General features: G+C 38.5%; 1 protein-coding gene across 2 annotated transcripts in view; it reads right to left on the bottom strand.

Moving 5' to 3' along the window:
* The window catches only part of IBTK (inhibitor of Bruton tyrosine kinase), a 96,805-nt gene extending 80,307 nt beyond the window's left edge, over positions 1 to 16,498 (bottom strand). Inside the window, exons 1-6 of one of the 2 annotated variants that reach the window (XM_034766143.1) lie at positions 16,317 to 16,497; positions 7,475 to 8,149; positions 5,341 to 5,437; positions 3,833 to 3,957; positions 3,182 to 3,292; positions 1,366 to 1,536 (exon numbers count right to left, since the gene is read on the bottom strand). In XM_034766143.1, the coding sequence (XP_034622034.1) occupies positions 1,366 to 1,536; positions 3,182 to 3,292; positions 3,833 to 3,957; positions 5,341 to 5,437; positions 7,475 to 7,798 (828 nt within the window). In that variant the 5' untranslated portion in view covers positions 7,799 to 8,149; positions 16,317 to 16,497. Of the gene's footprint in view, positions 1 to 1,365; positions 1,537 to 3,181; positions 3,293 to 3,832; positions 3,958 to 5,340; positions 5,438 to 7,474; positions 8,150 to 16,316 lie in introns of both variants that reach the window. The other variant, XM_034766144.1, reaches the window with a different exon arrangement.
* Positions 16,499 to 18,147: the final 1,649 nt, after the last annotated feature.

Raw genomic sequence — 18,147 nt, 5'->3', positions numbered from 1 at the left:
TTAGGTAAAACAGCCAAAGAAAAATACAAGTTCTGTAAAAAAGTGGCTATTGGAATGCTTCACTCTGTTTATGTACCAGTGTCCTAGCACGCTGTAAGAGAGCATTTTGATGCTAGATTTCATCCATCAGATGGAAAGTGAAATTAAGATAATGACCACTTGTTGTCATTGAAGATGTAATCCCATTCCCTGGAGAAACTCTGACTGCCCCCCAACATCCTTCAACCAGTTCAATTAGACCTGTTACTCTTCACTTCCTCTCCCTAGCTGTTGTGTAATGCTGTGCTGCTGAATGCTGCTAGTTGTATTTCACTCCAGATGACACTTCCTTTCAGTAACAGGTAAAGCAATTCTTCCATGCATAGTTGCTTTGAGATAGTAAATAACTTATTCTGAGGTATCACCTTGGGCAAGTTCTCCTCCTTGAAACCTGTGCTTCTTGTCTACAACTATCAGGAACTGTCATTGCAGAAAATTTTCTTTTTCTCTTCCCACTCTACTATCCCTATTACTATTTTTCCCAAAGCACTATCAACCTCTGACATTAAAAGGGAATGGGTGCATTGAGGAGTGAGGGGAAGCCAATGACCCAATGGGCATGCCTAACCTTACAAAGACACAATCCAGTGGCCTAAAACAATCCATGAAACAGGATATCACTTAGTAAATACTTATTTTTATTTTTACTCCATTTAAAATAGAAACATTTAACTAAAATAAGTACTTTAGAGTAATATACTTTGCAAGAAAAGTGCTAAATGTGCCCAGTCATCAAGTACAGGATTTAGTACTTCCATAACAGGACTCAGCAACCTTCGGCACGCAGCCCATCAGGGTAATCCGCTGGTGGGCCGCAAGACATTTTATTTACATTGACCATCCGGAGGCACTGCCTCCCGCAGCTCCCAGTGGCCACTGTTCACCGTTCCCAGCCAATGGGAGCTGTGGGAATCGGCTGCCGGCACATCCCTGTGGCCCACGCCACTTACCGCAGCTCCCATTGGCCGGGAACGGCGAACCATGGCCGCTTGGATCTACGGGGGTTGTGCCTCCAGACGGTCAACGTAAACAAAATGTCTGCGGCCCGCCAGCGGATTGCCCTGATGGGCCGCGTGCCGAAGTTTGCCGACCCTGTTCTATAAGCTTAGAACTCAAGCAGAGCACAGACAGGCAAACCATCTGATTACATAACACAATTATTTAACATTGAGATTATGTGCTAATGAATTGGAGAAGATGGTTTTATTTGACCCCATGTTCCACTGAATTATCCCTACAAAGTTTACATATAGACATCAATATGATCTTAACATTTCACTCTCAGTGAGGAAAAGGTCCAAGTACTAGCTAAGCAGTTATTATTACCTGTCTGGGAACACTGCAGTTAGTAGGAGGAGGAAGAATACCCAATTGATGGTAAGTATTTAGGCCAAAGGTGTAAACATATCCATCTTCTGTTAAAACAACGGTATGATCCTTAGCTGCTGCTACCTGGGAACACTGATGGCCAATTAGACCTTCCACAAGTCTTGGAACCTAGTACAAATTGACCAAGTGTTGAAGACATTAAAACACTCATTTCTGTACCGAGAGATAATTTTTTAAAAAAACCATGCACACACCTCATCACCAAATCACACCAAAAAACCCACACCAAAAATAGAAATGCAAAAGAAAACTCATTTAAAAAGGTATAGAATTGTGTAATTATTGTTTGATATATTACACATTGTATATCACATGGAAAGAAGATTAATATGACAAAATACTTTTAGCATGTACCTTTAGAACAGATCACCTGCAATCTACTCAGGAATTAAATCTAACGCTTCAAAACATCTGAGCAGTTTTCAATAGTCACAATTAGTGGCGCGTGTGTGTTTCTTTTTTGAAGTTACCCTGATAGAAAAAGGCTTCCTTCTTTCTCCTAAATACGTATTTTTCCTCCAAAATTACAGTGGTGCCATAAGAGTTGAGGTCCATTATCTCTCAATCCCACAGAAAAGAGGAGAATCACAGGTTTCCAAAAGCCACTTGCTTCTAGCCCTGATTAGAAATGCTGTTTCGGCCAATGTTCAAATGGGGGTGGGGGCGGAAAACACACACACACACACACACACACACACAAACGGTTTTTTGTTTAAGATCAATTACATATATAAGGTTTCTCGATAATAGTATCAATCTCCAAAATATCAAAGCCTTCAGGGCTTTCCATCAGATGTCTGTAAATTGATTCATAGTACTAACAGAGTAAGGAGTAATGGTCTCAAGCTGCAGTAGGGGAGGTCCAGGTTGGATATTAGGAAAAACTTTTTCACTAGGAGGGTGGTGAAGCACTGGAATGGGTTACCTAGGGAGGTGGTGGAATCTCCTTCCTTAGAGGTTTTTAAGGTCAGGCTTGACAAAGCCCTGGCTGGGATGATTTAGTTGGGAATTGGTCCTGCTTTGAGCAGGGGGTTGGACTAGAGGACCTCCTGAGGTCCCTTCCAATCCTGATATTCTATGATACTAAAGAAGCTTGGCGTTATAAATGGAGAGATTAAAAAAACTCAACTATTTCTTTTTTAAATGTGTGACATTTACAGAATATAGGTGAAGTGGTCAAATGATGGCATTGGTACTTGGTTGAGACCTAAATCAGTCATTTATGGCTTGCCATTCATAATTCATCTGGTTATTCCAAATTCTAGGCAATAATGTCTTTACAAAACACAACTTTATAATATATACATACGTACACACATATACATACACTTGCAATTTCTCTCATAAATTGTTCCACTCTCAGGTTTCTCAGAAAATTTTAAAATGATGTCATTTCATGTAAAATAAGTACATACTGCTGGTGGTCAGTACAAAGCCCTGAAGTTTTCATGAAGACTGACACACACAGCACCAAACTGAATTCTAAAGTTTTTATTCATTGATTTGCATAATGCAACTATGTACTACTCAAATGAAAAAATATGTACTGATCAGTTTCAATAAAAATCCATTTTAAATATAAAGTCTTCCTCTGTAAATAATTTCTGAACAAAGACTGTCATTGTTAAAAATAACCTACAACTGAACAAAATATTAGAACTTTGATGGTGCACTTGGGAAGATGTTTCAGATTTGCAGTCTCAGACTTCATTAAACAAGATTTTTTTGTGCTAGACTATATTTAAAAAGATACCAGGTATGTTTGTTCGTCACCATGACCCAAGCGTCCTCCTTGACCATGTCCACAAGTGTAAATCTGTCCTTTCTGGGAAAGGAACACCGAATGAAATTTACAAAGCACCACCTGCAAAAGATATATACAGTTACAGTTTGAGGGGCAGCATTTTATCATTTTTGTAAATTACTTTGCAAATATGCTGCCTTCACTGAGGAAATACAGTCGATCCACACAGAAGACACAACACAATGTATATCAAACTAGTACACTGTCCATCTTCAATTCATTGTCTATATGGCACCGGAAACTACAAAAGCACCATGCTCCTGCATGGAATTATTTAATATTATAATCTGTTGTTGAAAACAGATTCCATTTACAAAGCTAGGAATTTATTCTGGATTTCAAATCAGAAGTCAATCCAACATTTTACATCATCGCCATGGTATCTATGCATCCAAAAAGAGTTGGGAGCCATTGATCTGTGTACTGAAGAGAAAATAATCCAGGAGCACTTAATCCCAGGAGCAGTTTCAATGACTAAAATAGTACTGTTATATGAGAAAGGGCAGCAAGATCAGCTCCAATATTTAGATTATTTCTCTGTGGAAAAAGAATCCGACTCATGATGGTATATGGGTTATTCATCTGTTTTTTTCAGAATACCTGTTTTATATAGACTCCATTTCTAGGAAATAGATCCACCAATTCAGGATGATGTTTGCTCTGTTGACCACCATGACCCAAGGTAAAATTTATGTTGTTTCCCCAAGTGTAGACATCTGTGGGATCTAAAATTCAAAGGACAAATTCCATCTGCAATATCTACTACATCTGTGTGAGAGTTGCATTAATTTAACTCCATCTCCGATATAAATGTGAACTAGAACAGTATACATGTTAATCCACTTAAAAATAAAATTTGAAGAAACTAGGTAAATTCTATTTTAAAGGTACATTTTAAAAAAAAGATTTTGAGAATTTAGAATGATTAACCATTAAATATTTTATCATATTGCATGTCCTGTACATTATGTCTCTTGTTCATATATTTCTCACAATATTTGTCCAACTTCACAGAGCACACATTCATCAGTAAGAACTATTTACATGTCAAGTCTGCAATACAAGACTGCACAAACTACCTTAATTGGTATGCAAGTTTTGTCTTCCACATATATATATATATATAAAAAAAATTATGCTTGAACTCTAACTGCTAAATAGATTTTCTTCAAATCTTCTCAGTTAATTTATATTCTAGACCAACAACAAGAACTTTCAACTCAAAAGACACTTTTTTTCTAAATGTATATAGTTTAGAGCTGTGGAAATAAGAGTACCCTCTCAGCTGTAATTACCGTGATACTAGAATGTGAACTTTAACTTATTTCCCTCTGACAAACAGATAAGAAAGTCAAATCAGTTCTGATCCAACACTAAGTTTATATTTTATCTAAAGATACAAAGCATGATTGTAAAGTAATCACTAATATTTTAAAATCAACTAAATATGAAAACATAATGATGAAATAGTGTTTAATAAATAGAACATAAGGTAATGTCAGCCCAGAATTTAGGTTGCATACATTTCTTCTACCAAAAAAACCTAAGTTATATTTGTGCAATGAAATATTACAGCAATCAAAAATTTAATTGACTAGCAAAGGAAACTGACAAAACTATTTTCATTGCCCAAAAGCTGACTGAAATGGGGAAAAAAGCCCAAGTGGAGCGTCAATAGGAAAAAGCAGGTTAGATTTTTAAAATTCAATTAGAATAATTCAAAGGGATATTAGTAACACAGACCTGGAAGTATATTCAAAGAAGATTTTAAACTTAACAGTGTCTTAAGAAAGTTCTGGTGTACTCAAATTAGCAGATCACATTACTTAGCTATAACAATACCTTGCCAGTGACTAGAATTAGTTTACTTTTTTAAAAATTATAAAGAAGTTGCAATAAACTGTTTTGAAGGTTAAAAAAAACAGATACAAAATTATAAAACTGGCTGCTAGGGAATTCATTTAATCTATTAACGCTGGTGAAAACCATGACGGATGTAATTCAGTCATAATTAGAAACAGATAGTACTGTCTACACATGCACACAAATTTATATGTTAATAGCAGTATACATCCTATAGGAATATCTGTATTCATTTGATGCCCTACCCGTTTTCTTGAATACTACATAGGCTGGTCTGTCCTTCATCACAAGGTCCAAGGCAGATAAGCCTTCTTTATCTTGTATGTATAAACTAACCCCACGCTGAAAGAGGAAAAAACACCTAGTATGAATATTACTTATCACTCCTCATTTCACAGCTAGTAAAGAAATGAATATGATAAATATTCTTAGGTGACCTCAGTGTAATTTTACATTTGAGAAGCTAATAAATCCTTTACATTCCAGGACAGTCTAAAGATGGATTTAATCTCAATAAATAATAATCAGGGACAAGTGAAATGGACTTATGATACCAAAATAAGTCTACAAAAAGGATCAACTGGACAAGCTTCAACAATAACTACTGTTCTGCATACAGTGAAAAACACGGAACTGGCACTGACTCCCTCAGTTGAAAATAGGCAAACAGGTCTCCCTATTGTGCTTTTAAATCTACTGATGAAAAAGTACTATGCAAGAGCTAGGCATTATTATTACTGTTGGGCACCTTCACCAATGGTAGCAAGTGTTTGTGATGGAAGTGGAGCTGCTCTTTAATAATTTACAAATACTCTATTTTTACTTGTTAATTGGAATATTTTCTCTATGAACGTTGGTTTACTAATAGGAAGGTGTGTGAGGAAAAAACAAACAGGAAAGAAAACAATGGCTGAAGATACACCACCCCACTAACAAACACACACACTGTTGGTTATTATTTTTTTATTTAAAGGATAGCTGATCAAGTCATTTTCACTAATAAGATGAGGGCTGTGTAACTTTTTGAGGGGGTGGGGGTGTGATTGGTGTGCATATTCAAACACATAGCAATCTGGACTCTGAACTAAAAGAATTCTTCAGAGGTCAGTCTGCACTTCAAACTGTCTTTTGGGGTCTTTTGTTCATTCCTGCAAAGGCTGCAGTCTCTAACACTGGAAGACTAACAGATTTCATCTTTGGATGAATTATTCAAATATTTGCTGGACTGATCTAACATGATTAGCTCCCCAAAAGAGTTCATTTTAGCCCTGGAAGCAGTTCTGAAGATGTCAAAGGAAGAAGTATATATATTTTAGTGCAGCTATTGCTATACAGTTTCTGGGGCAAAGAGAAGCAAGTCACCACACACACAAAACAACAACAAAAAACAGCAGCTTGATGGGACACCACCTATACTGAAAAAGTTTTAAAGTTCTCCAGTAATGAATCTCAGACACTCTAAAAAGTTAGCGAGAGGTCATTAGACAGTGTTGAGAAACATACTACTTGGAAATGTTCCAAGGAAAGAATGCTCAAGATGAAAGTAAAGTGGCACGTGAAACAGGCATTTTAAAAACACCAAAACTTCTAAAATTAAAAATGTTGGAGCCACAACTATTTTTGTTAGTCTGCCAGCTGAGAACAGATAAGGCTAGCAATGATCAGCCAGTGTAATACCTTAAGTAAGTAGGGCAGAGATCCCTGGTGTCTATCTGGTCAGTGACTGGCTAAAGAGATAAGTGGGACAGAGCTAAAGCCCAACCTTACAATCAGCTTCTAGTTAATTTCACTTTCATGTACTACTAATAAAATGTTAACAAATCAGGTATCTGTAGCTCAAAAATGTGTAAGTACTGTTTCCATTTAACTACTTTTAGAGTGTCATGGAAACATTTCCGTTAGATATTTGGTAAACGCTTATTTTTACAGAAATTCAAAATTTGGTGCCAAATCTAAACCCAGACTGTTTTGTTAAGATCTCTACCCTGCAAGAGTTTCCAAGTAAATGGAAACACATGCAGCCCATTGACTTCAACAGGATTCCTCACAGGCTCAGGGGTCAGCTCCTGTGGAGTCACTTACAAGAACAACACTTGAGATCCCATCTATATTCCAAGATGCACAGGTTTAACTTCAAATTGGCTTAATTGTTATTAAAAACAAGGAATCAAGTTAAACTAAAATCAATGCAGTTCAGGTTTAAATTGAATTAAGCAGTGTCCACAAAGAGTTTTGTACTAGTTTAGCTCAATCAGTTTAAAAGTCACACCTTGAGTGAAATTTTGAAAGAGGAAAAGGCATTTTGATACAAGTTCATGCATCACACATCTCAAACATATTAAAAAAATTAGTGTGCAATACATAAAGTCAGATACCGACCTTCAGCAATGACCAAACACAGTCAATGTGTCCATAAAAGATGCCTCTGTGCAAAGCTGTCCATCCAGACTCCTTGTCTTTTGCCAATAAATCCACTCCTTTGGTGTCTGCCAGCCAATCTAGCACGCCTTTCTTACCACAGGATGAAGCAAGATGGAGGACATTCCTGCCAAAGGTATCCTTTAGGGTTGCTGAATTGTAGCAGTAAGAAGAGAGAAAGGCCTTGATCTGGCCTTCACTTCCTCTGGTAACTACAGAAATAATATCTAAAGCATGCTGCAGGGAGTGACACTTCAGAGTGCAGTCAGGCAGGATAGAATTCATTCTCACCTTTCTGAAACTGCTCCCTCATTAAGAGGAGGAGCCAGTATGAATGCTAAGGCACTCCCTTTTTATGACACAATACAGTGCTACAGGAAATTCATGACTCCTAGTACTTAAATTCAGTTTTATACAGCAGCTATGAGAATCTTCATGCAGTTATGCTTGGCACTTAATCAAAAAATATAAATATTTATAAATATAAATTTATATTTTAAAGTCATATTTCTCCATTTTATACAACAAAAATCTTGTTACTGTCCATAGAAAATTCCAAGAATCAAAGGAGTGGGGAGGAGGGCTCCCCCTCCACACTGTCTAATTCTTCTAAATCTCCATAATTGCAAGGGAGACCTGCAAGAAAAGGGATAAAAGAAGAAAGAGACACATAAGGATTATGCAACATTCAATAGACTTTTATACCAAGACCGTACTTGTTTGTGGGTTTGGGGTTTTGTTTTTTTTTTTTAATAGATATGAGAAACATTGAATGTTGGTAGGCCCAATTTTTTGTTATCTATTGCATTGATGTCTCCATATATCATAAAAGCCCAACTTGATTCCTGTAAAAATATGAAACTTCTCAATCACTTCCCCACAGTTACTCCAGTTGGCTGAATCACTCAACAGCCCCCTTGATTATCCAAACGATTTAAATAATTTATGGATTAAAAGAACAGTAAAAACTTTAAAGGTAAACTGGGCCATAATCTACATCCACATACAAAATACATGTCATTCTTTAAACGTGTTTGGGGAAGGGGAGAAGATTGCTGTTTAATTTCTTTTAGCAAAGGACTCAAAAAATTATTCTCACAGAGGAAAAAATAAATGTGAGTAAGGAAAAAAATTCAATTTCAAGATTCAAATGATTAATTTTCAAGCATCTGACCAGTCAGACTAAGAAGGTTCCTTAATTATGGGAAATATCCATGGCTGCCAGACACTATAGCATTGCGTTTTGTTTGTTTTTGAAATGAGTACAAACAACAAGCATTCAAAACCAAAAACCATCCCAAACATTCAGATAAGTACATAATCAATTAGAATAGTCAGTGACCTACATACACCACTCAGGAAAATTAAAACTGCTGTTCAATCTGAATTTGAACTCCTATTCAAGCTAAACAAAAAAACAAAATAAACCCCACAACACACAAACTTTAAAACATCAACCTTCTCCAGCACAAACGTCACATTCTTAGCCAGCACATCCCGCGGCCCGCGCCGCTTCCCGCAGCCCCTACTGGCCTGGAGCGGCGAACCGCGGCCAGCGGGAGCCACAGTCAGCCAAACCTGCGGACACGGCAGGTAAACAAACCGGCCCGGACCGCCAGGGGCTTTTCCTGAACAAGCAGCGGCCCAACCTTGAGAAGCACTGAGCTATAGCATTCATCACAGCTCTGCATATCCCAGAACATTAATGAACTTAGCTGCCCATCACTTTGTGAAGTAGGGAAGTAATATCACCACTTTACAGACAGGAAAACAGGTTAAATCTTTTGCCCAATGTCAACACAGTAGGATTCTGGAAGAACCAGGAACAGAACACAGATATCCCAATTCCCAATCCTTGTCCTTATCCCTCTCCATCATCTTACTGGCAAAAATACTCACAGAAAGCAATTGTTATAGAACATTTGCAAAAAATGAATTCTGAGCTCAAATGTGACTTGCAGCAGAAACATGATTCTAAATAAACAGTATTAATCCAAACGATCTCATGTGAAATGTGCCCAAAATTAAATAATCCCTCAAATATTAAATATAACAAATTTATTGGGAATAAACTAATCTACAGACCAAACCTGTGCAGAGCGTATTTGCTAAATAATTTCGAATAGCAAGTAATATTAAGAAAAATAAACTGCTTGTGGAAAATTCAAGAACAGAGTACATTTTTAATAAGTTATTCACTATGAATTATTCACTCTGCTCTATTTAACAGTAACATTCAGAAATATTTCATAAATCAAAAGAAATTGCAGCAATCCAATTTACATTTGTTCACCATGTTCTATATGACACACTATCTGGACAGTCTACCAAGAGACCCGGTGCTAGACCCGAGGTGCAGACAAATTCAGTTCTGCATTGGATATTCATAGGATTCCAAGCCCAGAAGGAATCATTGTGATCATCTAGTCTGAACACCTGTATAACACAGGCTATTTGAACTACAGCACATCTTTGAGGAAAAAACACACAATCTTGATTTTAAAATTGCCAGTAATGGAGAATCCACCACAGCCCTGGGTAAACTGCTCCAATGGTTAGTTATCTTCACTGTTAAAATATGTAGACTTTATTTCCAGTCTGAGTTTGTCTAGCTTCAGCTTCTAGCCACTAGATCATGTTATACCTCTATCTGCTAGACTGAAGTGCCCCTTATCAAATATTTGTTCCTCATATAGGTACTTATAGGGTGTGATCAAGTCACCCCTTACCCTTCTCTTTGATGTGGGAGTGTTCTACAGTCATCCTTTTTAGAATGATATGCATAAGAGAACTGATCCAGTATTAGATATTGATAAGGAAGTCTTCATTCAATGGGCACCAGCCTACCTCCTTATTCCAAGGAAGTGGAAGAGGTGTTTGAGAACCAGGACAGCTGCCAAAAATGATATACTAGAAATATGAAACTACACTCTGCAAAGATACTGAGATAAGTGCTCTTTTATAATACTTACTTTTCTTTATAAAGCATTTTGAGATCTACAGATGAAATGCATTACAGAAAAGCTAAGTATTATAATTAATCTAATGTCATACTTTAATATTGGACCTTGGTTCAAAAATGATAAAGGGAAAAAATATACATATAAAAAGCTTTAGCTTTGACATGTCTATGAAAACCCTGCATTTTCCCTCTCCTTCACTATGCTCCAAAGAATTCTTCAAAGTTTATAATTAGTGCTATGACTGTACACAGCATTGCATTCCATATGATGGCATCAATACAAAATTGACAAACTATAATGTCATTGCCAGCTTTTATATTACAGCCCACACATGGAAAGTTCTATGGCCAAGCACATCTCAAATAGCACCGAGGGTAAGGAAAACAGGAAAAGATGCAGAATTTTTATTTTTAAAAAAGGGAGGGGGGGAGAAGGGGACAGAAAAATCAACAGAGACAGACACAGACTTACTGTGGACAAGCAGACCAGATATTAAAAAAGGAAAGCAAAACTACATGGCTAGGAAGCCACGTACAATATTGCATAACAAGAAACCAAGCGACAAGCAGTGAGTTACATTAAACAGGCTAACACGGCTGCTACTCTGAAACCATTAAACTAATTCTATTCTGATTACATTTGCTGCAAAAGTACAGAGTTTTGAGACTACAGAATTATTTTCATGTAAGTTAGTTCAGCCCTCCTTTATTACAGCATTACAAACAGGATTGCATGCACTATTAGTGCATTAATACACCTCTTGGGTGTTTTATGAGGCACAAGATCGTATGTCTCTCCAAGGCAAATATTAATAGATCAATAAAAGCAAACAGTTATATTATTATAGTGCTCAAAAACAGGTTAGGAATTCTATAGAATTTTTTTTTAAACATAACAGGTCCCCAAGCCAAAAGAGTTTCTAAATTAAGGCCTCAATACAGCAACTGATCCTCAAGCCTATGTGAAACGCTATTGACTGCAATGGGGCTCTGCACAGATGCGGGAGTCTACCCACATAGATTCCCAGTCAGAGAATCAGAATCTAAGCAGCAAACATATTGGAAATGGACAGAGGGCAGGGAAATAGCACAAGTGTGTGGTGTTGTTTTGTAATTCTGTTTTTGTATGGTGCATAAGCCGTGGTCTATTTCTCTTTCTGTCCTATGACCTCTGACTATATTTCTCTTTTGATCATTATTTTGTGTTATAACACTAGCCTTTTTTCTTTTTTAAACCTGCAATTTTTGAGCTTGTTATTCTTTCAATAAAAACTAAAACCCCATGCCTTTTAAAAAAAAAAAATATTTTGTTGTTACAAAAGGCCTGGAATGTCAGTGTTAACTCTTTTTGAAGAGCAACGTCCAATTTTAACATACTCTTTCGTTACAGAAAATAGTTTGCAGCAAAGAGAGGAGGAATTAAAAAGAACGAGGAGCAAGAGTATCATGAAGGTGTTTTATAGTTTATATTGCAGGATTGTTTCTAAATTCTTACCCACAGCAAAGACTTTGAGGACTTGTCTTCATTAAAGTGCTACTGCAGTGCAGCTGCACTGCTGTAGCACTTTAATGAAGATGCTCCTACACTTCTAATAGAACTTCTCCCATCAGTGTAGTTAATCCATCTCCCCGGGAAGCGGTAGCTATGTCAGTGGGAGAAATTCTTCTGTCAACATTGCGCTGTCTACGAGGGGCACAGATCCTCTCACTAGACTCCGCGACAGCCCATGTGAAGAAGAGAGATCTTACAACTATTGCCCCTCAAGAGTTGCCTAATGGCAACAAGCATGTGGGAGTATTTCAAAGCCTTGTGAATCAGGCAGCACACAAGCACTGTCATTCACCATCTTATATCAGACACTCTAAAGGGTGCGCATTCTCCCAACCTCAATTCCTTCTCCTGAACTGCAGAGCTCTGTATGTCATCAGAACTTTTTGGGTAGAGGAAAAGATGAATAAAATTGCTGGAGTTCCAGCCAACAATTGACTCAGTTCTTTATCAGAATTGCACACAGAAAGTCTGGTCCATTTTTGATTGTCACTTTTCAAAGTAGATAACAGTGAGACTGCTCCAGTGAGCAAAGTTATGTATGTGTTTGCAAGATCAAGGCCATGGTTATCATTACTCAGAATTTTTTCCTGTTCTCTCTCTTCACTATCTTTACATATTAAAGGCAATTTTTCACCACAAAAAGCTCTAATCAAAGGTCAAATATCATCTAAAGATAATCAATAAATTAAATCTTGTGTAACAATTTAATGTAAATTTAAAGCAGCCTTTAAGCAATTTAACCCCAAAGGTATTCACAAAATTAATCTATAATAATATGCAGCGTGTAAAGAATCTGTGACAAGGAAATGGGGTGGCTGCATGTGCAGGAGAGAGAGGGTTAGGGACTGATGGGATAAGTTAAACAGAATATGATATTAAGAGAGAAAGATTTGAGGGGAGATTAGGAAGAGAAAGACAGAAAGTTAGGGAGAACGTAGAGAACACAATACAGAGTACAAAGGAGAGAGGTAAGTAGGTTAAAACAAATACCGGAAATCACGCAAGAAAAGAAAGGACCATGTGAAGTGAAGCAAAAAGCATAAAACCATGAGAGTGTATTAATCAGAAAAGTGATTGACAATATTACAAATATCACCAAACTTTTGTTCTCTTGAATTGCAGGGAGATAGTTCTGGGAGCACTGTGGCACAATTATTTTTCACCCTAGCTAATAAGTGCTTAAATAACACAGCAACGAGCACTATATGTTTAAAAAAAACAAAAGAGAGAGTGAGAGAGAGATTAGCTAGACAATTTAGTTCTTGGGGTAGCAGTGTCAGGTAAATATTTCAAGTCCTGTTTTATGTTAGGCACAAGTTACAGTAACATTTCTGATCTGCAGGGCATCTAACAAGACACACAGTACACAGTTGAAACATTTAAAACAATATTTCAACGAATGCACTAAAATTCTTGAACAGAAAATGAGGTTTGAAACTCTGTTTGCAGTATTGTTGCAGCTCTGTTAGTCCCAAAATATTACAGAGACAAGGTGGGTGAGGTAATAGCTTTTATTGGACCAACTTCCATTGGTGAAATAGACAAGCTTTCAGAGCGCTCTTCTTCGGGTCTGACATTCAAGATGACTTTCAGAACTAACCTAAGAGTTGTCATGATTAAAGAAAATATGAATAACTTACATATAGATAAACAGTATCTCTTCAAATTCTTCCTGTTCATGCAAAGTGTTGAAAGTCATTTATAATTTAACATTAGAGAAGGAAGAAAAAGTTGAAGCAATTTGGATAGAAAGCATACCTGTTATAATTTGGAAGATGGCAGAAACATTTCAGTATACTAAAGATTAAGATCATTACACTTTGGGCTAGACACTAATGAAACGTATTACATTCACTCACTTTAGCATCTAATTATTCTGTAGTTTAATTTTTATCTCTTATTTTGGCAAACACTGGGCGTGCTGTAGAGGCAGAACATCTAGCCCCAAGGAAAGGAACAGCAGCATGTTGCTTTTCTCCTTGATAGCCTCTGCAATGTTCCAAATCCCTACCAACCTAAGGAACAAGGGATCAAGACCCAGACCTAAATCTCATTCTTCATGAGTCCAGACTCCCACAAATTTGCTTTTTTATTTAAGTGTCTCAGACTTCTAAAATTCTAATTATTATTATTATTATTATTATTATTTAATTTAGCTAGGTTTTAGTTCTCAAAACATTTTCTAGTATTTCACTATAATTGTAAACTCTTTCCAAAGTAATAATTATTCCAGTGAATAATTCAAGCTCAAATAAAATGATTTCAGAATGAACATAATACATATCTTGATACTCTCTGGTCCAAAGAAAAGGTCTTAATGTTTAGCCAATTTTTAATATAAAAAAATGTTTGCATAATCTTTAAAATTGTCTTCCATATTATAGTAGTATGATCGCCATCAAAACTGCTTCATTACACAGAAGCGTCGTCCTGCTGGGTCTCTTTAGGGTGGTATAAGTGGTTGTTCAAACATCAAGTAACATGAACATTACACATGTAGCTATTGAAACTTCCTCAAAAAATGACACCAAATCTGGGAAAATGTTAGAGAGCCCATTTGTAAGTGAACAGAGTTGCAAATGGGCACAAAAATAAATAAATAAATCACAGTGCGTGTCCTGACATTACATTGGAACATTTTTATCATGATATAGAGCTGTTCTAACTCAAAGCTATCACATATAAATAAATCATAACCCAAACACAAACACCAGGATAACATGCTACAATTAGTTTTTGGCACCATGCAACTCATTTGATATAACTTCTCCTTCCTCTGTCTTTACTGCTGCAGAAGGGAGGGAGGAGGAGGGAAGGAAATCCAGCAGCTCTAGCCCACTTGTTCAATGTTCATTAGTCACGCTGTTAATCTCATCATTGTTAATGAATACCATAAAGAGAAAGGTCTGTACTTAACTCATAACAAAATAAAACATCAAAATGGAGCACAATTATTTAATTGACTTTACCAAAGTCTCTTGAAATGACTCAATTTTACACAAATTGAATCCATTTGTCAGAACTAATAAAATACAGATGCTGAAGCCTTTTAAATATAAAAAGGAATGTTGCATGTGGTGCATTTGGAAATGGTCAAAATTATTCAGACTTAATATTGTGTATTCAAACACATACATGCACACATGCACTACAACTTCCCCCTCTCCCCTCATTTACTGGAACCATGCGCTGGATCCTTGATTTAGCTCTATGTGTCAAACAATGTTCACACCTTATAATGTATTCTGGTGAACCAACAATACTTTTTTCAACATTTCATTGAATTTAAAATTATTTGGTGGATTTACCACTTAAAGTGTGCATTTCATAAATAAATTGCCTAGGGAGGTTGTGGAATCTCCATCTCTGGAGATATTGAAGAGTAGGTTAGATAAATGTCTATCAGGGATGGTCTAGACAGTATTTGGTCCTGCCATGCGGGCAGGGGACTGGACTCGATGACCTCTCGAGGTCCCTGCCAGTCCTAGAATCTACGAATCTATTAAATTCAGTACACGCTCTGCCAAATATCTGTTATTAGGAAACTTTTATCTGAAATGCATTCTTTATTATTTAAAAGGTGGGTGATTTGTATCAAGACTGGCAGCTACGCCAATCTCCTCAGTGGAAAGAGGAGTGAGACCAAACTAAAGAAAAGGTGGTAGAGCACCAGGACAACCCAGAAAGGTCACCGGTTCTTTGAACTCTATTAAAAAGTTTCATCACTTTGGTACTTTGCCAAGAATATTTCTGTACACCGGGTTTGAAGCCAACATCACTGGAGGCCACTGCCAAAAGGTCTAAAATAAATAACGCGAGAGCCCACGAAAGGAAGAGGACTTCTGTCTGTCGGGAGAAGGACAGCTGCCCAGATCCCTCCTGTGGTCTCTTTAAGGGGTTTCAAAGCGTCAGTGGCAGGCAGGGGTATGTGTCTGGGACACGGTGCACACACGTCCCCACTCAGGCTCCTGTGGCGAGGGGGGTTGACAGGGGAGAGCTCGCACTGCTCTCCTTCGCAGCTGTGCGGCGGCCCCGCCTGTCCGTCTGTCTGTCCGTTCTCCTCTGTGACTCTATCCCCGAGTCTCGTCCCCTCACACCCGCCTATGACTCTGTCTCCTGGGAGAGTTCGCGTCCCTTTCCCCTCGGGCCCCCCCTCCGCCTCCCGGCCAGCTCCGCCCCCTGGCTGCCTCTCCCGCTCTGTCTGTCTGTCTCTCGCCTTGTTCTGTCCCCCCGCCCCGGGAACCGGTCGCCGCCGCCCGACACATCGGCAGGACTCTGCTCCTCCTCACCAGTCGCTAGATGAAAGGGCTCGGACAGGGTCGGCGGGACGCGAGCTGCGCGGCGCGAAGACTCATTCTCAGTGACTCCCACTCAGGGCCAGGCTGCCAGGTGGCTCAGACCGCCCGAGCGGAGCCACGGCTACAGCCCAGGGCTGGGGGCAGGACAGGGATCGGCTGCTGAGTGCTCACACCGAAACAAGAGCGCAAGGGATTGGCGGCAGCGCTGTGTATCCCGCACGCCTATTGGCTGACGGTAGCCACCGCTCGGGCCAGCGCCTTCGAGCCGGGAGCCAGAAGTGACTGGCACGCGGGGTCAGGGGGCGGGCACCGCGGACGGGGCTGGGTGCGCGTGGCGGTGCAGAGCCCGGAATACTGGGCAGCGCGCTTTGCCCTCCCTTGCTGTGCTCCTATTAGGAATGTGCTACCGGTAGCACTGTCCGGTACTCATAGATTGTTAGAAGCTGCTAGTGTATTCAACTGCTACCTGATGTAGCAAATGCCTACAGGTAGCAGTTTCTTGCACTATAATATATGTGAAATTGCTACGTGCAGAAATTTGTTATCTGTAGCAGTTAGAGATTGTAAGAAACAGCTTGTGTTAAAAGATGCTACTTTATTTGTACATGCTTAAAACTTTTATCTTAATCATTAAGATTTTGAATAGGGTAAAAAGATCCTACTTTATTGGTACATGCTTGAAAACTGTTATATTTATATGCCATGATCTCAATCATTAAGATTTTTGAATAGTTCCTACTTTATTTGTACATGCTTGCTTGAAAACTGTTATTATATTTCTATGCCATTATCTCAATCCTATGCCATTATCTCAATCATTAAGCTTTTGAATAGAAACATATCCAGAACTGATCCCTGGAGAACCCTACTTGTTATGCCCATCTTATTTATCGTTATGTCCTCTAGGTTTCATTTCCATAATTTGTTTATGAGATGGTCATGGGAGACAGTATCAAAAGCCTTACTAAAGGCAAGATATACTACATCTACTGCTTGTAGGCTTGTTAGACTGTTAAAGAACACTATCAGGTTGTGTTTTACATTTGAGCCTGCTTGAAATACCTTTTTTAGCAAAGTTAGACCTGTCGCTGCTGCGAGTAGCATGGTCCTACAGATTGCAGTTTCATACACACAAATGTGTATGAAACTGCTAACTATACTAGGGATGTGCTACCTGTAACACTGCAATGTGATTAAGCTAATTCCTACAGGCAGCAGTTTCTCACACTATCGGTATGTTAGACTGCTATCTGTAGGAATCAGCTACAATGGCAGCAGGTCCTAACCCCCTGCCAATGATGAGTGGCCATTATACTGCAGTCTGCCCCAGTGAACGGGGGCTAGATGATGACTGGCGGTAGCCACTGAAGCAAGGTGGGTTTAGAGGGTTGGGAGTTTCCCTGGGAGGGGAAACCCAGAATAAGGGGTTACTGCGGAGGCAGCACCCCAAGGTAAAGGGCACGGTGTCCGGCAGGGACACGAGTGCCAGCCGCAGGCGAGACACTGGCCAGTAGGAGGTGCTCTGTACACTGGAGAGTTAATTCCCGAGACGACCAGCAGGAGGTGCTGCGCTGGTGAGTCTCAACCTCGCTACAGTGCCATTGGAGCTTTTGTGGAAAGAACCACCAGTAGAGCAATGTATGTGTTATATAAACTATGTTAAAAACTCCCACCTTAACCTATTACTTCCCAATTCATGAGGATAAAAGAACTAACGCACTGGATACCAGTAATATTCTAAACTTTAACATTTCTTTGTGGATCAATTGGACAAGTCTGTACAAACTAATGAAGAAAAATAACCAAATTATCCAACTGACTG

Source organism: Trachemys scripta, chromosome 3 (genome assembly GCF_013100865.1).
Source record: "Trachemys scripta elegans isolate TJP31775 chromosome 3, CAS_Tse_1.0, whole genome shotgun sequence".
NCBI classification, from domain to species: domain Eukaryota; kingdom Metazoa; phylum Chordata; order Testudines; family Emydidae; genus Trachemys; species Trachemys scripta.
This window is presented reverse-complemented; position numbering and strand designations above follow the sequence as displayed.